Below are 27002 nucleotides of genomic sequence, written 5' to 3'. Positions count from 1 at the left end.
AGGCAGGGGGTGCATTTTTGAGGAGATATGCAAGGGGAAAGTACCGTTGCTGTTTGTGGTTGAATTACTGAGAATAGTTTGCTTGTAAAATCAAGATAGCAAGGGGCATTCTTGTGATATGTTTTGGCTCCCGGCACCTGGGTTCTTCCTTACTTTCTCAAGGTAGGAGCTGCTCCTCCATTATTATGTCCTTGAGGTGCTGCTGTAGTAGAAGGGACAGCTGAATGCCTGTCAGTCATGTAGCCTAAAGCTCCCACCAGGCCCTCCCTAAAAAATGCGTCAGCTGAGTCCAGTTAAAGGTCTTCACAAGCAGTCAGGCACACACAGACTGGGTGGCGTCAGCTCAAATAATCTTGTCAGTTTTTCATGATACAAAGCTTGTAATTTCTTAGGAAGTAGTTGTCCCAGAAGTCTACCAACACTCTTGGTGAGTGTGAGCATGTCTTCACAGCATGTCAGTTTGAAACAAGCTTTGGCAAAGCCTACCAATTGGATGGAATATATGGCCACTAGGGTCTTTGTGTTTTTCCTCCTTGATACCACTGCTGAATACCACTGCTAAATTCTTGCCTTTGAGCTCCTTTCCAATATATCACACAGACAGGGTTCTTTTATTTTCAGTTCATTATTGCTGAGGTAGAAAACTGTAATTAATTTTTATATATTGATTTTATGTCCAGCAACTTTGCTAAATTCATATATTCTGGCAGTTTGTATATGGATTCCTTTAGATCTTCTACTTACATAACCATGCCATCTGTGAGTAATGAAAATTTTATCTCTTCCTTGCCATTTTTATGCCTTTTATTTCTCTTACCTTTTTGCACTGGCTAAGACTTTCAGTAAAATGTTGGGAGTTGGAGGTGGGGATAAAGGCATCTTTGTCTAATTCTCAGTAACTTTCTATAATTCATCATTAACTGTGTTTGTGGAAAGCGTTTTGTAGATATTCTTCATGCAATTAAAGTTACTCCCTTTCATTTTCAGTGGACCAAGAATTTTTATTGGGAATGGGTGTTGGATTTTATGAAATGCTGCTTTTTATCAGTTAAGATAGATTACATGATTTTTCTTACTTTTTTGCTCCTGTGATAAATTTTACACATTTCATCTTTATTTTGGATATAAAAAATTCTTGAATATGATCCTTATGACTTTATAGTTATTTGTTGAAGTGATAGAGCAATGGTTTATTGAGGATAGATAGGAAATAGAGGCTAGATAGAAAAGCTTCCAGTACAATGGAAGGGGTCCCAAATGGGTTGCCCCATAGTAATTATTGATCAGGACATGTGGCTTTTAAAATCTATTCTTCATAAAACATTGATTAACTCATTTATTCAACATCTTTGGGGTTTGAAGTATTTTATATAAGTGTATAAGTTTGTATAAAGTATAAGGTTTTTTTGCGTATGCTTGTTTCATTTGAGATAAGGTCTTGCTTTGTCACCCAGGCTAGAGTGCAATAGTGTCATCATAGCTCACTGTAGCCTCACACTCCTGGGTTCAAGTGATCCTCCTGCTTCAGCCTACCCAGTAGCTGGCACTACCATGTTGGGCTGATTTTTCTAGTTTTTGTATAGACAGGGTCTCACTCTTGCTGAGGGTAGTCTTGGACTTTTTTTTTTTTTGAGACAAAGTCTCACTATTTTGCCCTTGGTAGTGTTGTGGCATCACAGCTCACAGCAACCTTAAACTCTTGAGCTTAAGCAATTCTCTTGCCTCAGCCTCCCAAGTAGCTGGGACTACAGGCACCTGCCACAACACCCGGCTATTTTTTGGTTGTAGTTGTTATTGTTGTTCAGCAGGCCTGGGCCAGGCTCAAACCCTCCAGCCTTAATATATGTGGTTGGTACCCTACTCACTGAGCTACTGGTGCCGAGCCTGGTCTTGAACTCTTGACCTCAATTGATCCTCCTACCTTGGCCTCTCACAGTGCTAGGATTACAGTCATGAGCTACCACATCTGGCCAGGGTTTTGAATACAGTACATATACATGTATTCAAAATGTTAACTACATTGTTGGAACTTTTCTAATATGTATTACATGTCTTTCTTAGTTTTTTTCTCTGCTGCTTCTAACAACATACCTGAAACTGGGCAATTTATAAGGGAAAGGAATTTATTTCTTAGGGAGGCTAAGAAGTCCAAGGTTGAGGGACTGCATGTAGTGAGGGCCTTCTTTTTGTGGGGACTCTTGAGTTCTGAGGTAGTATAGTGTATCACATGGCAAAGAGGGCTGAGTGTGCTAGCTCAGGTCTCTTTTCCTCTTAAAAAGCTAACCAGTCCCATGCTCATTAACTTAGGAATGGATTCATGGCCTAGTCTCCTCTTAAAGGCCCCACCTTTCAATACTGCCATATTAGGGGTTAAATTTCAACTTGAGTTTTGGAGGAGAGAAATATTTATATCATAGCAATGTCTCTGCTTTGTTTAACAGAAAATTTGCTTCTGTACTTAGCCTTTTTTTTTTTTAATCATTCACGGTCATCATTATGAATATACAAAAATCATTTTACTGTAGTGGTATCCTAAGATACATGTGAAATATGTCATGTTATTTTCTTCCTGAAGTAATAATGCTATTCTAATACTAATAGTAACATTTTGTATGCTTTCGCTGTATGCTAGGTATTATTGTAAATATGCATAAATACAGAGTGTCCATAAAGTTCATGTGCAGTTTAAAACAGCTGTGTTAAATTGCACACAAACTGTATGGACACCCTGTATAGCAAAACCTGTATATGTTTACCACCCAAGGGATTGTAACAAACTGGTTCATATATAAAGGTGGTCAGCATAAGGAACTAGGCCTTCTGTACTGATACATAACATGTGGTGCATGTGTAGTCTATGAAAATTAGGTCAACTTTAGACATGGTTAACTATGGAGGTTCTACTGCATATAAAAATATAGGCACTCTCAGAGTAGTCTGATAAGGCAGGCATTATTATTAACCATTTTTTACAAATGAGGAAACTGAGGTATAGAGAACTTCAGTAATTTGTCCAAGGTTATAGAGATAAAGTTTGAAATAGCAGCTTGGCTTTAGAGCCCTTACATATAACAAAAATGACAGAGGCTATACCACTGTACTACCTGGGTTCTATAACAAGGCTTCTTTAGTTCTTAGGTCTACATCTTATAATTCTTTTGGGTTTTTTTTCTCTCTGTTTTTAACTATTACTGTATGTACCTCTGATTTTCGAGTTAATTTTGCCTGTATATTTGGAGAAGGCCCAAAGGATGAGTTAGCTATTCCTACAGAGTAAAATATGTGGCTTTGTGACATCTTTCTTCTCTGTTTTTTAGGGGGGTATTCATTAGTTGTTTTTTACTTTCAAATTTGGTGCCTTACTTGGGTAGAAATTTATATTCCAGAAAATACTGTTTGTCTTTCTTTCTCATCCTTAATCAATATCTCTTTTCCCAGGAGAAACATCAGATGGAGTGAGTAAATCAGTTCACAAGGTCTTTGCTTCCATGCTTGGAGAAAATGAAGATGAAGAGGAGGAAGAGGAAGAAGAGGAGGAAGAGGAAGAAACACCTGAGCAGCCCACTGCAGGGGATGTATTTGTATTGGAGATGGTTCTCAATCGTGAAACCAAGAAAATGATGAAAGTAAATTGTTATTTATTTTGGTGTTTATAAACAGGATGTAAGAAAGTGACATAGTAATTGAAAAAAATCTATACTCAGGAAACAATTCAAACTATAGGAAAGGAAATACTTTGAGAAATACACTGACATTTGTTTCTTATGTTTCCTTTTAGAGAATTTTTATGTAAAACCTTTATATGTCAAAATGGATTATAGTTTTGCTTTTAAGAAGTTTTTTTTTAATGTACAGATTTATTTGCGGATATAGTACTCAAGTTTACAAGTTATAACTTTGCCACAGCCTTGGCTAAATCTTAAACTAGTGAACAGTTCAGCTGTGCTATGGTGCTGGTCTAAGCATGCTTAGATGTGGCATATTTATTCTTGATAGACATGTGCTTTGTAAGCCCTTGATTTACCATGACTATATTCTTAGCCAGGTGGTGCATAACAGGAAGAAGGGATTCTTCAGTGTTTGATAAGTAATGCTGTAGAGTTGGTGGCATTCACCATTATTCAGAATCTTTAATGCTAAGCAAAAAGCTGCTGCTGCAATTCGAGAAGGGAGAAAGTGCGCCATATCATAGTCCAACACAGTCATTAGTTCCATCAGGTATTTGGCAGACTGTTGCTCAACATCAATCACCTTCTCCAATCTTCTTGGATGCTTTCTCAAGGAAGTGCAGGGGTAGAGGCTAACCCAGACTAAAGTTTAAAGCTCTTAAAATCTTCATTTCCATCTGTCTGATTTGGTGCTTAGTGTAAGTGTTGTCAGTCACAAAAGCAAAGTCACTAATTTCTGGAGGGTACATCTCTTTATATTTGCTTGCAATAAACATGGCAGTGACACTAACCAGCTGTAGCATCTTCTTGGGCACACAGTTATTCTGAGTGAACTGATCGATAATGGATGGAAACAGTCATATACATGCGGCAACCTAAATTTCATCTGTACTAGCCAGTTAGTCAGGATGGCGCTCATGTTTCCAGTGCCTTCCTGAGCAGTAGATATTTTGGTCTGACTGCTTGCTCTTCCTCAGGTTGTCTCAGATAAGGGTAAATACCTTTCACATATTCACTACATAGATTTGGATCAGCTTTATCTTCTTCATCCACATTGTTCGCTCCATGAATTACTTCAGAGAAAGCCTGACACAGATACTCTTCTGTAGGGGCACTTCCAGATGTTTCCATTAGGGATTATCTACCAAAGTAGGCTCAGACAAAAGTTTTTCTACCTTAACAGGCTTAGGTGTAGGTTCAGGCTCAGGCACCTTTTCCAGATGTTTAGTTTTTTAGCAATAACTTCTCCAGTAGCTAAAGTTTTTGCTTTCTTTTTCAGAGGCATTTTGGTAAGCAGCTAGCTATTCACTGACTTTGTTACCTTTGTCTCCAAGAGCTCTCATTGGCCTCAGCGCTGGCTTGGAGGCTACAGCAGTGGCTAGACTGCAGCAGTGGCTAAACACTTTGTGTTTGCCATACTGATCTCGCCTTATTTTCAGCATTAATTTTCGTGTTCCTGGTGACCTGGAGTGCCATGGCTTCTTTTTTACCAGATAACAGCTTGGCAGAGAGAAGCACAACACTGGAGCCCAGACCAGCAGAGGCCTTGAGCCCATGGCAGATGAGCAGCCATTCCTCTGTAGCATGCTGTGCTATAACTTGACTTTTTTTTAACCAAGTTCAGTCAGAGTGGATAAATTTGCAAGGAGGAGGATCTTCAGTAGATTATATCAATAAGTCTCCTGGCATATAAATCCGTTCTGTAACATCCAGTTCTACATTTGTTATTATTCTAATTAGTAATTCCTGACCACTTTTTTTGTTTTTGCTTTCTGTATATATTTTACTGTACTTTGAGCTTTGTACTCTCAAAGGAAGGTTTTTGTTTTTTTTCAAACTTTCTGAAGTGCTTCTCTTTGGAGAAGCACTACACAACAATTTTGTTCTTTCCTGCAATTGAGTTTTACACTTTTTCCTGCAATGTAGACTTTCATGCTAAAGAGTCAGTTAAAATTGCAATCATTTGGTTCTGAGTTTAGAAAATTAAAGTTTTAAAAGAAAATTTCAGGTTAATTATATTCTGTATATATTAATAGTGTTGGAATTGAAATCTAAGACTTTACTATATTTTAGTCTAAATGTCATTTTTATTACATTAAGGAGAAAAGACCTCGGAGTAAACTTCCAAGAGCTCTAAGGGGTCTCATGGGTGAAGCCAACATTCGCTTTGCTCGAGGAGAACGCGAAGAGGCAATATTGATGTGCATGGAAATCATAAGACAAGGTGTGTTCTGTGGGGACTTTATTGGTAATAGCAGTTTAATAGTTTTGAAAGAAATGGAAGAACTCTTCACTATACTATTTGGAAAATATGTTCAGAAACTTGGAGGTGATTGAGGTAACAGTAATTTCTACTTTTGTAAGAATGAAAATCACAGAGTGTAATTCAATGCAATATTAATATTTATTGAATTCTTACAAATTTTGTTATATTTTTTAATGTTTCATTTTAAGGGTTTTAGGCTTTTGTATTTGTTAGTCTTTAAATATGACAAACATGTTAAAACTACTTAAAGAACATTCTTTTTATTCCATTTTCTAAATCAAGCCTTGTTAGATTATTTTATTTTTCGTAAAAGACACAATTTAAATTTGTCATCTTATCTCAGTTAAACAACACATCTTCATACTGAAGGCTATCTTCTGATTGTTTTTTTTTTTGACTAATTACTCACTATTATTTTGCTTCTCTGGTATGTTGCCAAATAATGCCCTGCAGAGTAGCTTGAGTAGTAAAAATACTGACCTTTGAACTTATCTTTTCCATATTTTGGCATTTCCCTTTAGTTGGTGAGGGTCCTTTTAAAATTCTTGTTATAATTTCCTGGCTTATTCCTTACGGCATTTTGAGGCTACTGATTTTCCTTATTTACTCTTTCAGAAATAAGAGTTAGCAGACTTTTGTCTTTAGTGTTTTTTCATTCGGTTCCTAGTTTTGTTATTATCTGTTACTTTATTTCAGTTTATAATTATTTATTTTTGACAAAAATCTTTGACTTTAATACCTTATAATCTTTGAACTTTGTTTTAGAAATAATATTTCAGAAACCTAGATTAGTCACTTATTCTGATATCCTGGATTTAAGTGCTGTCTAGGTGTCATTCATTCATTTACACCATACTTCCTGGTGTGGGAGCTAGTTTGGGGAGATTCAGTGACACTGATGGTCTGAATGGGATTATCTCCCCGAGTTACTGATTCATGTTTAGGCCTAGCAGAGGGGGATTTTCATGAGGAACGTGTGGCAGAGAGTAAGATTGTTTATGAAATTATACTTTGCTTCAAGAAAATAATGGTTTAAAATTGCTAAAAATGTATGAAGTAAAGCAAATATAACCTAGGATTTGTTCTAAATTCCATTGAATAGTTTGTGTAATTCTTGTAGAGTGATTTAAAGAGGTCAGGTATTAAAAAACAGACCCATGGTTTGAACCATGGGCTTGATATCAGCTCAAGCCTCTTCCTTCAGGCAGAGGAATTTATTTTTTAAATTCATTACAGCTCCTCTGGCTTATGAGCCATTCTCTACCCTTGCCATGATATATGAGGACCAAGGTGACATGGAGAAATCATTGCAGTTTGAGTTGATTGCTGCACATTTAAATCCCAGTGACACAGAAGAATGGGTCAGACTGGCAGAGATGTCTCTGGAACAAGACAATATTAAGCAGGCTATTTTTTGCTATACCAAAGGTAATTAAAATATTTTCCTCACATTGATGTTGCATGATAGGTTTTTTTGGTAATTGCTCTTGCTACTCTGCATTGTGATGTTGACTGAAGTGTATTTGTTTCTTATATTCTATTTTACTAGAGGTAAATGTTTGGGAGCCTCTTTGCTCTCACGTTTATTTGTGACTTTTTTATATGGGAGACTAATACAACACAAGAGTTGGTAGATCAGCAGTACCTTCGCTTTCCCACTGAGATCCTTGTTGGTTCTAAACTGTTCCTTGAGGGTTATCATCAGACTCAGTGACCAGGTGAAGAGGAATGTGGAGATTCAGGTTCTGTCTGGTTTTAGATCAAACCTAGTTGAGAGTTCCTGTGAAGATACATTTCTTCTATAATAACTCTCTTAATTCCACTGGAGAATTAAAAGTGTATATTAAATTCTCTGAGAAGATGATGGGTAACACCCAGGTACAAGGTATCCATCTTTTTGTGATAATTATGTAATTTATATTTCTTTTCTTTTTAGCTCTTAAATATGAACCTACTAATGTTCGTTATCTGTGGGAGCGATCAAGTCTTTATGAACAGATGGGTGATCATAAAATGGCCATGGATGGTTATAGGCGTATTTTAAATCTTTTGTCTCCATCTGATGGAGAACGTTTTATGCAATTGACTAGAGATATGGCAAAGTAAGTTTTAAGTATATATAGATGTTCTTATTAATGATCTTATGTTGCAGACCAAAGCATATTTTGAAATAGAATGTAGTTTTCATTTGAATTCAAAGTGTTTTGCCTTCTATATTTTATACTGTGCCTAATTTTCAGTACTTTTCTGTTTCCAAGTCACTGCGTAATTGCTTAGAAAATTTAGTTTATAAGGTTACATTTCAAGTGTTCAGAAGCTTAAAAATGAGGCATGTTCTGAGAGAATGATTAGGTTCTCTGTTCCATAACTTAGTTGAAGTAGTGTATATTTGCAGCAATTTAAAAAATTATTTTTATTGCAGATATGCTAATGAAATGTTTTTGATCTGGGATCTTCTATAATCATTTTGTCTTGAGCCAGTACTAAAATAACATTGAGATTTAAATTACTGTAATTGACATGTTATTATGATACATATTTTATTCTAAAATAGGGCCTACTGCATTTACTTCTGACATGCTATACAGCAAAACAAAGCAGGAAACACTTTCGCTAAGCATACTCCAACACTTATGGTATGCTTTTTATTTATTTTTTCTTTTTTTGAGACAGAGTCTCACTATGAGACAGAGTCTCACTTTTTTTGAGACAGAGTCTCACTACGGCCCTGGGTAGAGTGCTGTGGCATCACAGCTCATAGCAACCTTGAACTCTTGGGCTTAAGCGATTCTCTTGCCTTAGCCTCCCAAGTAGCTGGGACTACAGGTGCCCACCACAATGCTCTGCTATTTTTTGGCTGCAGTTGTCATTGTTTGGCAGGCCCTGGCCGGGTTCAAACCTGCCAGCTCCGGTGTATGTGGCAGGCGCCCTGGCTGCTGAGCTACAGGTGCTGAGCTATGGTATGCTTTTTATTTTAGGGATATCTATTATATGGAATTTTAGCATAGGGTTAATTATCTTGATTTGCATGTAATACATTAACTCTGTTAATTCTGTGGCCTTTATTATGATGATGCTTAGTTGTGAAATTATCCCCTACCACTGAGGGGTGAGTTATACAAATACCAGAAATGTTTTTAGGAAATTTGTTGAGGGAAGGCAACCCTCAGTTACTCCCTGATGGTGTATCATCATTTATGGTCTTCCCAGGTTACTTTTAGCTGTCACAGCGGTTAGTCCAGTAAGCTTCTACTTTATGAACCGTTATGTGGCCTATGTTAGTTAATAAATTTGCTTTCTACTTGTACTGCATATATTACTTTTGTTGAGGAAGAGTGGCAATGGTCAGTTCTGTCACTGCCATAGTGGTCTTTGCTGCATAGAATTCTGTTACTGTAACTTCTGATTAGGCTTTCCCTTCATTCCTGATGTTCTCTCCAGAAAAATTTATTGAGTATATCTTACATAGTGAGTATTGTACAAGGAACTAGGGTTTCTAGAATTGAACAAGTTTAAAAAATCTCCTGTTCAGGCTGGGCACTGTGGCTTACACCTGTAGTCCTAGCGCTCTGGGAAGCCAAGGCAAGTGGATCACCTGAGCTCAGGAGTTCAAGACCAGCCTGAGCAAGAGTGAGACCCTGTCTCTGAAGAATACCTGTTGTGGCAGGTATCTGTAGTCTCAGGTACTTGGGAGGCTAAGGCAAGAGGATCACTTGTGCTCTAGACTTTGAGGTTGTTGTGAACTATGATGCCATGGTACTGTACCGAGGGGTACAAAGAGAGACTGTCTCAAGAAAAGAAAATATCATCCCCTATTCTTGTGGAGCTTACAGTCTAGTGGGGGAGACTTGACAATAAACATGTATGTTATGATGTCAGATGTTAAGTGATATGAAGAAGGGCAGCGCCTGTGGCTCAAGGAATAGGGCGCCGGTCCCATATGCCGGAGGTGGCGGGTTCAAACCCAGCCCCGGCCAAAAAATCACACATACACACAAAAAAGTGATATGAAGAAAAAGCAGGGAAAGGGAATAGGAATTTGAGGTATGGGAGTATTTTAAAGTAGAGTGACTAGAGAAGGACTTCATTTTCTGTGTTATGATCATATTGACTGCAGGTAAAGTGAAGGAGGTGTGGGAATGGATATTTAGGGAAGAGTATCACAGGCAGAGAAAATGACAAGTGCAAGGGAACAATATGGGAGCTGAAGGATTAATGGAAACAGAGCAGAAAGATGACAAATCAAAGGAATAGATGAGTTGACCCTGTCTTTTATTCTGAATGAAATTGGAAGTCAGTGGGGGGGGGGGTTTGAATAGAAAAGTGACATGGTCTGACTTAAAAATTTTAAATGCATAAATTCTAGGTGCTCTTTTCAGAATAGTTTGTTAGTGCTACGGGCAGAAGCAGAGAGACAAGTCAGGAAATTAGAAGGCAAAAGTGGTGGCTTGAACAAGGGTAGAAGTAGTAGGAGGTGATAAGAAGTAATCAGATTCTGGATGTGTTTTGATGTATTTGGAAGGCTGAACTACCAAGATTTTCTGATGTATTGGATATGGGGGGCAGGGATGAGAGAGAGGGGGTGGGAAGGAGAAAGAAAGAAGAGGAAAAAGAAGGAGAGGGAAAAGGTTTGAGGAGTGAACCCTGAAGTACTTCATTCTCAGGGAGAAGAGGATGAAACTTCAGGGAGATGAAGAGAAATGACCAGTGGAGTAGGAGAAAATGGAGAGAACCTGATGTTCTAGAATTTTATTAAAGAAAGCACTTCAAGGAGGAGAGGTGATATCTGTGTGAGATACCACAGATCAGATAAAATGAGATTTAGCAGCATGGTAATCAAGTTTTGGCAGAGTAGGGAGAGGAAAAGTTGATTTGATGAGGTTAAAAAGAATGAGGGAACAGCCATTAAAGTCGGGGTGGGGTGGGTGGGCAACTGGAGAAATTTACAAGGGGAGCAGAAGAATGGGTTGTAGAGGGTAAGAGAATTTCTTAAGTTGGGGGAAATTGTATTTGGATGGAAGTGATCCAAAATTGAGGGTCACATGGAAGATTTGTGAGAGAAAAGACAATTGCTTGAACAGTATCCTTGAGGGAATGAGATTCAGCTGGGGGTTAGACTCATGTATACTGATGATTCATCTTTGATAAAGGGGAAGAAAGGTGATATAGCCACTGGTACTTGTGAGTAGGTGGACGTGTTGGGAGTATGCGGGATGTCTTGAATTGAGTCGCTTTTCTTGGTAAAATGTGAAGCAAGGCCATCAGCTGAGAGTGTTAGAGGTTTAAAGAGGGAGTAGATGAAAAATAGTTATCTAGGACCTTACTGCTCCACAGACTGGCAGTATGGTATCACCTGGGAGCTTATCAGAAATAGAGGCTTCCAGCTCTGCTGGACCAGAATATACCTTTTTATAAGATCCCCATGATCTCTATGCACATTCAAGTTGAGAAGTACTGAAATAGGTAACTGCAGTAATATTGCTTGTCAGTAGTATGGGCCCACTACAACAGTGTTTTTCAACCTGTTTTATTTCATGGCGCACTTTAACCTATAGTTAAACTTCTGTGGTACTCTTAAATTGTATTGATAAAAAAAAAAAAAAGAATGTACTTGCTGTGCTTTGAACTTCTTTTGAAAATAATTAATGGTGTTTAAAATTTTTCGAGGCACACCTAAGATCCTCTTATGGCACATGGGTGTGTTGTGCACTGGTTGAAAAATCAGTGCCCTAGACCAGTGGTTCTCAATCTTCCTAATGCCGCGGCCCTTTAATACAGTTCCTATGGGTCATGACCCACAGGTTGAGAACCGCTTCCCTAGAGGCTTATATTGGTCATTAATTGGGAGTGAGACTCCTTGGCATGGTTAGCTGGGCAGGTGTTGGTGAAGAGTAAGTATAGGTGGATTTAACTAGGGTTGGGGTTTTATCAGGTGATTTTGATAAAGGGAGAGTAGCGCAAGAAAATTGAGACTGTATGCAAGGGAATAATTATAATGTTGAACCACAGAGAAGGAAGAGTGTGAGGATAGGAAGGGTATAGAGCAGCGGTTCTCAACTGGTGGGTCGCCACCCACAGGAACCATATTAAAGGGTCACGGCATTAGGAAGGTTGAGAACCACTGGTGTAGGGGATGTTGAAAAAGTGGTAGGATATATACTTTGGAAATCTGTTAAAGTAGAAGATTTGTTAGTATTAAATTACAGAGAGAATGAACTGGATGACAGGTGGTATCTTTTGGGACGTGAAATGCTTAAATTATGGTACTGTTACATTGACATTCCACATTTTTCTCTGAATCAGTTCTGATTATGATTTTAAAGAAGCAAGCATTTTCTCCTCCCAAATTTTAAGAAAATAAAAACCATGATTGTTAGAAGGCCTAAGCCAGGAAATGAGTCTATTCCTTCTTAATCAGAATTAAGTAAATCTTCATCTGTTTTGCCAGTTAACGTTTTTTAAAATTTCAGAGTAATATAAGGTACGATTAGGTTACATTGTTTGTGAGATTAAATCTGAGTTGTATTTGGGCCCTTCACCTAAGAGGTATGCTGTATACCCGTACATTGTACTGGTAACCAATTAACTTTTTTAGGAGTTACTATGAAGCCAATGATGTTACTTCAGCTATTAATATAATTGATGAAGCTTTCTCCAAACACCAGAACCTAGTCTCCATGGAAGATGTTAACATAGCAGCTGAACTGTGTATTTCTAACAAGCAGTATGACAAAGCTTTAGAGGTAGGAATGTTGTTTCTCTTTTGGGTTTTGAACATGTTTCTGTGTTCTAGAAATTCCGAAAAATTGGCAGTTCTTCATTTTAGTTACATATTAAATTATGTATATATTTAAAGGTTGTACGGAAACAACCAATTTCTGGATTCTGTAGTAATTCAGTATGAAATGTAAAATATAGTCATATAATCAAAGATACTACTATCATCACAGCTACCTGGTATGTCTGTTTGTAAGATGTCATGACTCTGCAATCAGACCAGTTGCTATGATTTGATTCTTAAGCTGTTCGGGGAAGGAGTCTGGTTTGCTACAGGGGAACTATAGATTTGGTTAATGTTAGTTAATATGATATAAAAATGTTAATACATCTCGGGATTTCTTATTTTAAAAAGTCTCACTGTTCCTTTTTATACCCCAGTTTTATACTGTAGGGATAATTTGAATTACCTGGACAAATCTTTGTATTATGAAAAGTTTTTTCATGCATAACTATAGCATTATTTCCTTTTCCTCCTGTTCTTTTAGGTAATTACAGATTTTTCTGGAATTGTGCTGGAAAAGAAAACTTTAGAAGAAGGCACCTCAGAAGAGAATAAAGGTTGTAGTTTCCTCTACAATTAGAAAAGTGTATCTAATTCTTACTAATGTGGTATTTTATGGTGAAAATTTATCTCATAATGTGGTGAGTTGATAGTTAATAGTCTCATAGCAAGTTTTTCCAAGAAGCATTTTTTGTCCTCAAGAAATTTTCAATCTTGTGAGTATTGACTTATAAATAATCTTTTAAAAAATTAGTTTTGAGTTCCTTGTTTTCTCAGTGTGTCCATTTGAACATGGTATTTCTCATTGACCTAGGATCTTTTTCATTGATCCTTATAGGAAAAAAGGATGAATTACTGAACAGCTTATCAAAACCTTTAGGTCTAAAGTAATTTACTTTATAAAAAGGACTTAGAATACTCTCATTTAAAGAATTCTAGTTAAGTTTGCGCATGGTTACTCATGCCTGTATAATCCCAGTGCTTTGGGAGGCTGAGGCAGGAGGATCACTTCAGACCAGGAATTTGAGACCAGCCTGGGTAAGATAGTGAGACCACATCTCTACAAAAACTAATAATAAATAAATTTTTAAAAGTTCTACTTTATACTAAAACATTTACTTAAAAAAAGAAACTAGGGCGGCACCTGTGGCTCAGTTGGTAAGGCGCTGGCCCCATATACTGAGGGTGGCGTGTTCAAACCCGGCCCCGGCCAAACTGCAACCAAAAAATAGCCGGGCGTTGTGGCGGGCGCCTGTTGTCCCAGCTACTCGGGAGGCTGAGGCAGGAGAATCGCTTAAGCCCAGGAGTTGGAGGTTGCTGTGAGCTGTGTGAGGCCACGGCACTCTACCGAGGGTAATAAAGTGAGACTCTTGTCTCTACAAAAAAAAAAAAAAGAAAAGAAACTAATATGCTTACCCTACATTGTTTGAAAACTCAAAATGTGTTATTACAGATCTAGTTAGTCACATCTGAAGTGTGGCTTGCAGGGTCTCTTTCACTTCTTTTCTTCATCCTGGCTTTTTTCTTTGTACTATAGTCATTAACCTATTCTGTGACAATATTAGCAGATTCAGGACGGTATCTAAGGTTGTAATAAAACTGGTCTTCATGGGCAGAGTAGGTAACCCTGTTCTTGTCAAAGAATTCCTGTATAGTTCCTTCTTCCCTTATCCTGTGAGGATTTTGATGGAGTTCATGGAAGGGGGATGTGCACTGGTACTGTGTACTTCCTGTTTCAAAATAGCAACAGCACTGGCCCGTTGTGATGCCTACCACAAAAACTTACTAAAATATCCCTTACTAAAATATGGCAAGGAGTAATTCACTTAGACAAATCAGTTTGTTCTAATTCATAGAGAGAAGGCCCAAGGTGGAGTTTGGGACCAATGAATGTTGAAGTGGAAAGTGTTGTTAGGGAAGGGAAACCCAATTCAGTAACAGATTGTATAAGGAACTGCTGGGTATGAGGTGAATACTCAGATGAGTATTTCTGTCCTCAAGGAAGTAGAGAAGGAAAGGGGTTCAGATGAAGTATGCACAGTTTAATTATAATAGGAAGAGCTTATAGAGGTGTAGTTTAAACTGACACCCATGGGGAATGTGTTCCAGACTGAGCCCCAGGATGTGGGGGCTTTGCTTGGTATGGGCAGGATCAGATTATCTGCTGTGGTTGGGGCTCTTGAGTGATGGGGGTGGTATGAATGAATAGAGTAAGAAGTAGGAATTGTAGTGGCATGGAAGTATTGAGTAGGGCATTTAAAGGACTCTTAGCCAATTTTAATACTTTTTTAGGACCTGGCCTAGGTTAGAGCCAAGGCCTAATTAAGTCAATATTTTGAACCCATATTTTGTTTTAAGATTTTTGTTCTAAAAAATTGTATTTGTGTTGAAAATTACTGCTATGTTTTGCTTTGAAAAATACAATATTAAAGAAATAGAATTCTGTGCAGGTTTTAATTACAGATATAATCATTTTGTCATTTAATATATTTTATATTAAAAATATATTAATGTCCTATGTTATTTTCATTTGCATCTGCCTGCTATACTTTTGTTCTTTTATTTTCAACTTTCCTAAATCACTTAATTTTAGGCATGTGTTTGTATTTGATGTAAAATTGAGTTTTACCTTATGATTTGATTTGAAAGCAAGGTTTTTGACTTATACATCTGTACATAATCTCGACTGTATCTTTAAATATTCAGTTAAAATATTTCATGTAATATCCCTTTCTTTCTGAAAGTTAAAACATAGATATATTTTAGTGAACAGTGTCTTAGTCTGTTTGGACTGCTATAATAAAGTGCCTTAGTCGGGGTATTGATAAACAACAAATTTAATGCTCAGAGTTTTGGAGTCTGGGAAGTCTAAGATCAGGCACCAACAGATTTGATTTCTGGTGAAGGCACGAATCTCCATTCACCTAATCACCTTTGAAAGACCTCACCTCTTACTTCCATCACCTTGGGGGTTTGGTTTCAATGTATGAATGGTGGGAGGACACAAACATTCAGACCATAGCAAACTATTTCTAGAAAGAAAATCAAAATGATATGAATTCTGTAATCCAAATTCTATCGAATATAGATACAGTTCCATTTTAGTAAAGTTAAAGGCTCATAAAAATGACTGTGTTATGGCTCGGCACCTGTAGCTCAAGCAGCTAGGGCGCCACCACATCAGAGCTGGTGGGTTCGAATCCAGCCCAGGCCCACCAAACAACAATGACAACTAACAACCAAAAAATAGCCAGGCATTGTGGTGGGCACCTGTAGTCCCAGCTACTTGGGAGACTGAGGGAAGAGAATCGCTTAAGCCCAAGAGTTGGAGGTTGCTGTGAGCTGTGATGCCAAAGCACTCTACCCAGGTGACAGCTTGAGACCCTGTCTCAAAAAAAAAATGACTGCGTTATGGCAGGGTGCTGTGGCTCATGCCTGTAATTCTAGCACTTTGTGAGGCTGAGGCAGGAGGATCTCTTGAGCTCTGGAGTTCAAGACCAGCCTGAACAAGAGAAAGACCCCATCTCTACTAAAAATAGAAAAATTAGCTGAGTGTGGTGACACATGCTTGTACTTCCAGATGCTTAGGAGGCTGAAGGAGGAGGATTGCTTGAGCCCAGGAGTTTAAGGTTATATAGTGAGTAAAAACAACAAAACAAAAACAACAAAAAACAGAAATGGGGTTGTGTTTAGTCCTTATTCAGATCAGTGACCATAGCTACTATCTGCAGAAGAAATATGTTATAGATGTAGCCTTGAGTTAGACAAGTTAGACAAGTTCCTCATGGAACTTAGGATCTAGTGTAAATTTACATTGTAGGTTAATTTCACTCTCATTGGGCAGAATAAATATCTAAGCTGGATTTCTGATACTGATTACTGTCTTAAAGCTCAGTGATTTAAAATAGTCTCTTATTTAAACTAGTCCAACTCCTTCCATTTGGTAATTTTAGGCAGTACAGTAATCTCTCAGTGTTCATGACAGATTGGTTCCAGGTAACCCCCAATACCAAAATCCTTAGTGTTCAAAAACCTCATGTAAAATGGTACAATCTCTGCATATAACCTGTGCACATCTTCCTGTATACTTTAAATCATCTTTAGATTACTTAAAATACCTAATACAATGTAAAACCCATGTAAATAGTTTTTACTGTATTTAAAATACATATTATTTTTATTGTATTTTTTTCTCCCTAGTATTTTCCAGCTGTGGTTGGTTGAATCTGCAGATATGAAACCTGAAGCTATAGAGGGCTAACTATAACTACTATAATTTACATGACAAGTTCTGTAAAACAGATAAAATTCTTTCATACTATTCCACCACTTCAGATACATCTCTAATGCTCTTCTATGCTTTAGTTTTTTCTCAATTGGAAATATAATCTCATTTGGAATTTACTAGACTTGACAAAATACAAAATACCTTAAATGTGGGTACAAATTGTTTTAATTCCCCAGGGCTTTAAAAATTACTGTAATAAAGCATTAAAAAACAACACAGAGGTATTTTTACTCTTATTGGCCTCTTTGTTGTGACGTTTAAAAAGAGCTTTTCAATTCAAGAAGAAATAAAAGAGGGTTCATAGATCCTGGTTATTTTTGTCTCTTTTTAGTTCTCTATAGTTTTCGTAAAAGGTGTGGGAGTTTATATATGTGTGTATAAATATATAAGGTATTAGGAAAAGAATAGGAAGGATATTTTCTACCAAAGAGTATACTGAAGGATGTATAAGGACTTAGTAATAGAATTAGCCTAACTTAGAATTGCTTGTGGAATCATTTGCATTGAATAAGTGAGGTCTTACATCGGAAGATACACATCCTAAGCTTACATATGAGAACTGCTTCTTGTCTCTTCTACAGCTCATGAGGATGTTACCTGCACTATACCTGATGGTGTGCCAATAGACATCACTGTAAAGTTGATGGTCTGTCTTGTGCATCTCAACATCCTTGAACCACTTAATGTAAGTAACATTAAGAGCTGCACTTCAGATATTTCAGATCAAATCCAGAGTCTGTTCTCTTTAGATGACAAGAAACTGTTACTTGACCTCACACATTTTTAATAACCAGGGAGGGTGCAGTAAGCATCACATCATTTTTGTATGAATGTCTTATACAAGCTAAAAGTATTTTGGAATTATGCTCATAATGTTATGCCTGTTTTTTTTTTTTTTATTGTTAAATCATAGCCGTGTACCTTAGTGCAATCAAGGGGTACAATGTGCTGGTTTCATATACAATCTGAAATATTCTCATCAAACTGTTCGACATAGCCTTCATGGCATTTTCTTAGTTATTGTATGTAGGTATTTATATTCTGCCTTTAGTAAGTTTCGCCTGTACCCATTCTAAGATGCACCGTAGGTGTGGCCCCACCCATTACCTTCCCTCCACCCTAACCTCCCCCCTCCCTTCCCCAAGAAACAGTCTAGGGTGGCGCCTGTGGCTCAAAGGAGTAGGGCGCCTGCCCCATATGCCATAGGTGGCAGGTTCAAACCCAGCCCCAGGCAAAAACTGCAAAAAAAAAAAAAAGTTCTAGAGACCAGAATTTGAGATTGGGCATTTAAACAGTTGGTACTAATGTGGACTGCTATTCTCCTTTGCAGACTTTGGACCAAGTATGTCACTGGGTAAAAAAAATGTATTGGGCATCTATTTTGTAGAACTTAGGATATTGAATAAAATCAAGATATTGAATAAAATATATAAATCCTTACCCTCATGCATCTTTTGTCTTAATGGGATTAGATGGATAATAAATGCATAAAATATATAGGATATTGGTTGGTGATAAGTGTTCTGGGGAAAAATCGAACAAGGAACAAATATAGGGAATATTGTGGGTGGGGGAAAGTTACAATTTTCAATTGGAGTGCCAGGAAATGTCTTCTTGAAAAGGTGACATTTGAATAACAACCTGAGGAAGTGAGGAAGTAAACCATGGGGAGAACTGAGGGAAGAGCTTTCCAAAGACAGCAGCAAACACAGAAACCCGGGGGCATGGTGGGATATTTGGCACTTATAGGAAGATCGCAACAGTTTAGCATTGTCTCGGTGCAATGCCTGCCTTTTAACGTGTGCCTTTTAACGTGTCCACAAAATGTGTTGAATGGGGCAATGATGGAAGCATGAGGATTTTAAAGTAGAATACAGAAGTCAATAGAAATGATCATTTAAAACTTTATTAAGCCCTGTTCCTTTTTGGCTTGCTTCATATAACTGACATAAACATTAAAAAGAGACTTACAGATAGATGTGGACATTTGCAATGAATGTTTGACTTTAGGAATTTTATTTGGGGGTCTAGCCTCTCTTGACAACACTAGTGGAACAGAATCCTGAAGACATGGGAGACCTCTATCTAGATGTTGCTGAAGCTTTTCTGGATGTTGGTGAATATAATTCTGCACTTCCTCTGCTCAGTGCGCTCGTTTGCTCTGAAAGATACAACCTTGCAGTAGTTTGGCTTCGGCATGCAGGTAATATTTTTTTTTTTGTGGGAGGGAGAAGTTTTAATGATGAGTACAAATATTTCTGATTTTAGGGCAGTCGTTTGAAAGTGAGTATTTTAAATTGTCTTGCTACTAAGTGATTTTTCCCTTACTAATGGATTGGAGGAATGATTTGGTGATACCAGAGTGCAATAGAGGGACTAACAACGTTTCTTAAATGCCTGTCTTTTACCTGTCTTAACCATAGGCTCTGATTTCTAGTAGTGGATTGTCAGATTTTGGCAAAATGTAATTTTTAAATAATTTTTACAGTAAAGATTTATATTTAACATCTTATTTTCAGAGAAGACATTTAATGTATTTTTCAATTTTGTTTGAGCCACACATACGCTGAAGATTGGATTTTGTCAATCATTTTATTGCACTATGCTGGAGTCCACAGCAGTCTGAAATAAATCATGTAGAGTGGCACAAAAAGCTTAAGAAACACAACTAAATCTCTGAAATATATGAAAGCAAAAAATATTCTGATAGGATTTCCTACTGTGTTAACATAAAAGATACATTAAAATTAAATAGTCTTGGTTTCAAATATTTTCCTAAAATACTTAACACAATGGCAGAAAGTTCATTATAACTAGAGAAGCACTGATTGACATTTTGGGGCAGTAGTAGCTCACTTGTATCATAGACATAACTAGAAGGTGGCACTTAGTGATTAAGATAATGCTTTTCTCTTTAGATGAGTAAACATGAATACAAATGTAATATCATCATAAAAAGTACATTACTCATGGAATTTGAATTTTAAGACATGAGCAGAGAATTTTGAGTTTTTCTTGCCTAAGGCTGTGATACTGAAACTGCTCCTGTGTTACTAATTATAGGTACTTTTAAATCCTATTTAATCATGATCATGATTCTGATAAACGCTTTTTCCATTTTGAACCCATGAAACTTGAGATGATTAGAGGAAGTGAATGTTATGGCATAACATAAAATAGCAAAATATCTTTAAAAATGAAAAAAAATGTAAGAAATGCCATTGTGACAATCCATTTATATTAGTATTCTTCCTTTATTATTGAAATTTATTTATTTTTTTTATTATTATTATTGAAATTTAGATGATGAAAGATGATGGCTTGGACAGATTTGATTAAATAATTGGAGGCAAAGATTTAGGAGGCAATTGCAGTGAAAAAGTAAAGAAATGAAAAGAGGCCTACATTAGTGTTTTAGTGTTGCGGGTAGTAAAGGAAGAGAATAAATGTTTGTAGGGACTTGTTTTTATGTTTAAATAATAGAAGTTAGTGACTGATCAGACATAAAGTTTGAGGAATAGGGCCCAACAACCTCACATCTGAGAACTTATCCTGAGGAACTAATAGAGTGGGATAATAGGAGGTAATGTATCTTGGGGATCACAAAACTTGGGAGCCTGGTGGGTAAAAAAACAAGTGATGTGGACAAGTGAGAGAGATTAGAACTCAAGAGCCCTGTCTGAAGGGCTATTTCTCAGCACAGGCAGTGTGCTCTGTAGGAGTAGGGGTTCCTGCTATTGCCAAACTCAGAGTTTTCAAAAGAATTCAGTACCTTGAATTTTATAAAGATCCTAATTTTTTAAAATGTAAGCAATTAATTAAAAAAAAACTGTGGCCCAATAAAATGTATCTGTGAATTATACTGGTCTTCCACTTGTAAATTCTGGCTCATACACATGAAAATGTTTACTATAGTGTTACATGTTAGAGTAAAAATTTGAAAACAACTTAAATGCCAATATGGTTAAATAATCAGTTTGATGGATTACTATGTAACTATTCAAAATGCCAGTGAAGGCGTGGGATAGTGTTTAAAATGCAGTGCTAAGTGAATAAACCTGAACTCCAGATTGTAAGTACATACTGATTACATCTTATACCAGTTTTAGTTAGATTGTTAGATTAATTAGTCAATAGAGATTAGGGATAATTGTATGAAAGCACTAGAACTACGCATTCATTTCTTGTTTCTTTTTTTAATATTTCTTTTCAAATAGAAAAAAATGATTTTGGGCAGTTTACAAGTCTGTAGTTCATCCTTATGCTTTAACCTTGTCTTAGAATGTTTAAAGGCCTTAGGCTATATGGAGCGTGCTGCAGAAAGCTATGGCAAAGTGGTTGATCTGGCCCCTCTCCATTTGGATGCAAGAATTTCACTTTCCACCCTTCAGCAGCAGCTGGGCCGTCCTGAGAAAGCTCTGGAAGCTCTGGAACCAATGTATGATCCAGATACTTTAGCACAGGATGCAAATGCTGCACAGCAGGTAGGCTGTGTAATACAGAAGGAAGTTTTTCTTAGTATATTTAGAATAGTTAATAGATGTCTCTATAGCTTACTGGTATATCCAGAGTTCTATTTTAGTGTATTCACTGTTTTTGAAAAATGATTTTGAGTCTTAAGCTTCAGTCACTAAGTTTATTTATTATTATACAGTTTCTAAAATAATTGGATCTTGGCTGGGTGCCATGGCTCACACCTGTAATTCTAGAACTTTGGGAGGCCAAGGTGGAAGCTTAGGAGTTCGAGACCAGCCTGAGCAAAATGAGACCCCATCTCTACTAAAAAGAGAAAACTAGCAAGGTGTGGTAGCAGGCACCTGTAGTCTCAGCGACTCAGGAGGCTGAGGCAGGAGGATTGCTTGAGCCCGGGAGTTGGAGGTTGCTGTGAGCTAGGCTGAGGCCATGGCACTCTAGCCCCGGTGACAGAGCAAGACTCTTAAATGTATATGTGTGTGTGTGTGTTATATGTGTGTATATATATGTTGGATATTTAGTAAAAGATCCTAAGGTGAATTTTCTTAATGTTTGTTTTTTTAAAACAAAACTTTCTAATGCAAATAAAATTTATGAAAAGAATCTTATTATCATGTGCTTATTTGCTTAGGAACTGAAGTTATTGCTCCATCGCTCTACTCTGTTGTTTTCACAAGGGAAAATGTATGGCTATGTGGATACCTTGCTTACTATGTTAGCCATGCTTTTAAAGGTGGGTAATGAACTTTCTTCATAATAGCCTTGTTGACTTTTTAAATGTTTAGTATTTGATTTAAATACAGATTATACTGCTTTACTAGTTTTAGATTTTTTAAATGATAATTTGGCCTCATTTTTCTTAATAAAGAAGCTTTCAGTTACACTTGTGGTATTTGTGGTGAATAGCTTTTCTTTAAAGAATTACTGTTTAATAAAGGTGGGTGTGGTGGAGTGCATCTTAGCTTTATGAAAGGCTGAGATGGGAGGATCTTTTGAGCCCAGGAATTTTAGTCCAGCCTGGGCAACATGGTGAAACCTCGTTTCTTTAAAAAAATATTATCATCTTTTAATTCAGGTAGCAATGAATAGAGCCCAAGTCTGTTTGATATCCAGTTCCAAATCTGGAGAGAGGCATCTCTATCTATTTAAAGTATCAAGAGACAAAATATCAGACAACAATGACCAAGAGACAGCAAATTGTGACGCAAAAGGTACTTATGTCATTTGCTTTATTATGTAAAATTTGGCAGAATTTAAAACTCATTAAGTAACATTTGACAGTAATCTAATTGAAAATGCAGGGCTGTCCAGAAAGTTTTCAGCCATGTATTTTGAACAATAGAGACCTACGTGTCTGTATACTTTCTGGACAGCCCTCATAAATCCTTTTCAAATATAAGAAATTTTCTAATCTAAATCTCTCAAGTACAATAAACCCATTTGATGTTATAAAAGAAAATGTTAAATGTAAATACAGTAGAACCTCCATAGTTGACCACCTTCTTATCCTTAAGTTGACCTAATTTTTATAGACCAACATGTATGTATCAGTACAGTTGGCCTCGTTCCTTATGTTGATCACCTCCATATGTTGACCAGTTTTTTTTTTTTTTACAGTCCCTTTGGTCGTCAACTTAAGAGATTCCACTGCACAAAAATTAAAAGGAGAACATCTGCTTAAATCTTCTTATGAAAAAAGTAAAATAAAACTTTTGACTTTTTAAGAAAATATATTTTAAGACATTTTTGAAGGGGTGGCGCTTGTGGCTCAAGGAGTAGGGCGCCGGCCCCATGTACTGGAGGTGGTGGGTTCAAACCTCGCCCCAGCCAAAAATTGCAAAAAAGAATAAATAAATGAAAAAAAAAATTTTTTTTTGAAGATTATATAACTGTATAGATTATTTGTCCAGTGAATTCAATTATATGTTCTATTCTCTGTTAAATTAATTTTTGACAGGTATAACAAGAGTCATATAAACTGTTTGAAAATAAATTGCTATGACCCGGTCTCAAGTAATATGACTTTAAAAGATAGGCATTTTTAGTGGTAAGAACACCAAGTATGTTTAGATGAGGTTGTTAGAGAACTTTGGAAGTCTGACCTAGGCTATAAACTGTAGATGTCCTTTTATGATGATAGGCAAAAACGCAAAGAACTAGAATATTTTTGTTGGCTGCAATTCTAGACAGTCTTATAGAAGATAATTTCATTAATTCAGCAGACATTTATTAAATCATTATTGTAGGTATTATTAGAGTCAGAGGAAAGGCTGGGGGGCTCAGCTGCTCATAATGTAGCTATAAATACCTCAGAGCCCTGCCATCTCTACAGTTCATGATTCTGGGTTTAGCCTCACAGGTTCTACCTCTACAGCATGAATTTTTGCTCCACGTTACCTAAGCTGTATTTTTCTCTATGTCTGATCCTGCCTCTTTTCTTTCAGTGATTCCTCATTTCAGGTCCATTATTGGTTACTCAACATTTTCTCATGTTGCTGTATTTTCTTCATAACTATTATATTTAGGGGATGTGTAATGTTCCATTGGATGGTGGTTCTATAATTTATTTAATCATTTTTAAGTATATGATTGCTTCTGATAATTTTCTTTCCTTTTTTTTTTTTTTTGTGGTTTTTGGCCGGGGATAGGTTTGAACCCGCCACCTCCGGCATATGGGACCGGCGCCCTACTCCTTGAGCCACAGGTGCCGCCCTCCTTTTTTTTTTTTTTTAATTCTCTTTTATAAAAATGTAGTGAGCATCTTCATACATACAGATTTATTTTGTGTGGGATAGATTCCAAAAGGGGAGATAGTGGATCAAAGATAGTAAAAATTTTTTATGGCTTCTGATACTTCTCAGAGGTTATAACAAGGAGGCTTCTTACAGAGAAATAAGAGAAAAAGGTTGTTGTTAAAGGATCAGAGAAATTTTTAAGGCAGAGAAAACTGAGATCACTAAAGATCAAGAACAACCTGAATCTCAAAGTCATTGAATGCCTTGTATGTGCAGTCTTGGAAAGCACACTTGTTCTGTGCCGAGGAGTGTGTATCCTAGTTGTTAGCACACTGAAAAATGCACATGAAGTTAGCTGGACCTTATAGAGAACAAGTCAGAGTCAGAATTACTTGAGATTGCAGATTGTCAGGCAGAGCAGAAGGGCATAACGTTTAAGGAATATAAGCAAGCATCTCCCCCTTTATTATCTTTGTCAGGACAGTGTTGGCAAGAATTCAGGCCCATGGTTAAGTTCTCTTGAAACTGATGATTTTAATTTTTCTAATACTGCTATTTCTGGAAATACAATGCCTTAACTGATTTTCGCTGGTCTCGTTTTAGCAATATTTGCTGTCCTCATGAGTGTTTTGACAAAAGATGACTGGTGGAACCTTCTCTTGAAGGCCATATACTCCTTAAGTGACCTATCCCGATTTGAAGAGGCTGAGTTGCTTGTAGATTCTTCATTGGAATATTATTCCTTTTATGATGACAGGCAAAAACGCAAAGAACTAGAGTATTTTGGTCTGTCTGCTGCAATTCTGGACAAAAATTTCAGAAAGGCATACAACTATATCAGGTGACTTTCTAATAATTTGTTCTAATTAGATTCTCTGATAGAAAAGTACCTTTATTTTTATTTAGAAGACACTTTATTTTTAGCTCTCCTGTTGCTTCCTGGTTCAGTTCATTGGTGATTCTCGGAGGCAATATATGAGAACATGGGCTTTAGAGCCAGATTTCATGGGTTTACATCGAGCCTTGACACTTAACTGTCTGGGAACTTAGGCTAGTTACTTGAGCTCTACTGACTCAGTCTTTCCATTTATAAAAGGACATTAGCTCGATGCCTGTAGCTCAGCAGCTAGGGCGCCAACCACATACACTGGAACTGGTGGGTTTGAATCCAGCCTACGCCTGCCAAACAACACCTACAACAAGAATAGCCGGGCGTTGTGGCAGGTGCCTATAGTCCCAGCGACTTGGGAGGCTGAGGCAAGAGAATTGCTGACACCCAAGAGTTTGAGGTTGCTGTGAGCTGTGATGCCACAGCACTCGATCCAGGGCAACATAGTGAGACTTTGTCTCAAAAAAAAAAAAGGGACACCATAATTCTGCCACCTCAGGATTAGTATGAGGGTTAACGCCTTTTTAACAGTGTGTGGCACACATTCTTATGGGTTATTACTCAGTGCTCATTGTACTGCAGCTGTAGTGAACTAGGGGAGAGAAAGTGAAACTCAAACCACTTGCTTCCATTTTTTGGTTAAAAGTTTTGTTGAAAAGCAGAAATAAGCTGCGGAAACACTAAATAAGTAGCATTTTCTTTGGAAAATAATCTTCATTGTGTGAGAGGTTTTGAAATATTCTGCTTTTCCTTGTTGGGGCATGCTGCATTTTAATATTGGTAGGATGAAACTGAAGGGTTTCCTTTTTAGAAATCAGATTTTCTTCATACATTAATTTCATCCTCATCCTCTTTTTGCATTAAGAATAATGGTAATGGAACATGTCAATAAACCCCAGCTCTGGAACATTTTCAATCAAGTTACCATGCACTCCCAAGATGTGCGCCATCATCGCTTCTGTCTCCGATTAATGCTGAAAAACCCAGATAATCATGCATTATGTGTCTTAAATGGACACAATGCATTTGTCTCTGGTAGTTTTAAGCATGCACTTGGTAAGTATCCTGGCACGTGACTTTGTCGAGCACAAATAGTGTGGTGGTGAAGAGCTTACTCTCTGGAGTGGAATCTGCCTGGTTTTAAATAGTAGCCCCACTGTGACAAATTATTCTACTTCCCTCTACCCCAGTTTCTTTGTTTCTAAGATGGAGATGATAATTGGACCTACCTTGTAGATTACTGTGAAAATTAAATGAGTCAATATAAAGTACTTAAAATAGTACTGGCACATATAGTAAGTGGTTGTAAGTATCAGCAATAATGGTAGTCATGTGAATATTTATTAATTCTTATTAAGCTTTAGGTGTAAAAAGCTGACATAGGTTGGGCACAGTGGTTCACACCTGTAATCCCAGCACTCTGGGAGGCCAAGGCAGGTGGATTGCTTGAGCTCTGGAGTTGGAGACCAACCTGAGCAAGAGCGAGACCCCATCTCTACTAAAAAAAGAAAAATTAGCCGGGCATTGTGGTGGGTGCTTATAGTCCCAGTTACTTGGGAGGCTGAGGCAAAAGGATCACTTGAGCCTAAGAGTTTGAGGTTGTTGTGAGTTATGATGCCATGGCATTCTACCAAGGGTTCCAAAGTGAGACTCTGTCTTTAAAAAAAAAAAAAGCTGCCGTAGGTCTTGTAATTCATTGTAAAGGTCAAGAATTCTCCCTGGTTAGGCGTGTTTATTTTTAAAATAATTTTCATTAATTATGGATGTTTTGCTCCCGATTTTAATTTGCTAGAGTGCAAAAAGGATTTAAGATTTGTTGATAATTCATTCCTTTAGGAGACAAATCTTTATATTGAGATTTATTTACATGGTGCTTATTCTAACTAAACTCAGAGAAAATTT

General features: G+C 37.1%; 1 protein-coding gene and 1 pseudogene across 2 annotated transcripts in view; one reads left to right on the top strand and one right to left on the bottom strand.

The window, feature by feature from the left end:
• The window catches only part of GTF3C3 (general transcription factor IIIC subunit 3), a 41286-nt gene that overhangs the window by 2575 nt on the left and 11709 nt on the right, over positions 1-27002 (top strand). The window contains exons 3-16 of one of the 2 annotated variants that reach the window (XM_053598405.1): positions 3439-3626; positions 5769-5892; positions 7171-7362; positions 7871-8036; positions 12530-12677; positions 13200-13272; positions 17585-17688; positions 19035-19206; positions 21285-21487; positions 22108-22209; positions 22552-22687; positions 23094-23174; positions 24815-25052; positions 25966-26156. In XM_053598405.1, the coding sequence (XP_053454380.1) occupies positions 3439-3626; positions 5769-5892; positions 7171-7362; positions 7871-8036; positions 12530-12677; positions 13200-13272; positions 17585-17688; positions 19035-19206; positions 21285-21487; positions 22108-22209; positions 22552-22687; positions 23094-23174; positions 24815-25052; positions 25966-26156 (2118 nt within the window). The remainder of the gene's footprint in view (positions 1-3438; positions 3627-5768; positions 5893-7170; positions 7363-7870; positions 8037-12529; positions 12678-13199; positions 13273-17584; positions 17689-19034; positions 19207-21284; positions 21488-22107; positions 22210-22551; positions 22688-23093; positions 23175-24814; positions 25053-25965; positions 26157-27002) is intronic. The other variant, XM_053598406.1, reaches the window with a different exon arrangement.
• On the bottom strand, positions 3884-5144 carry LOC128590887 (G2/mitotic-specific cyclin-B1-like; annotated as a pseudogene).

Source organism: Nycticebus coucang, chromosome 7 (genome assembly GCF_027406575.1).
Source record: "Nycticebus coucang isolate mNycCou1 chromosome 7, mNycCou1.pri, whole genome shotgun sequence".
Classification (NCBI taxonomy): domain Eukaryota; kingdom Metazoa; phylum Chordata; class Mammalia; order Primates; family Lorisidae; genus Nycticebus; species Nycticebus coucang.
This window is presented reverse-complemented; position numbering and strand designations above follow the sequence as displayed.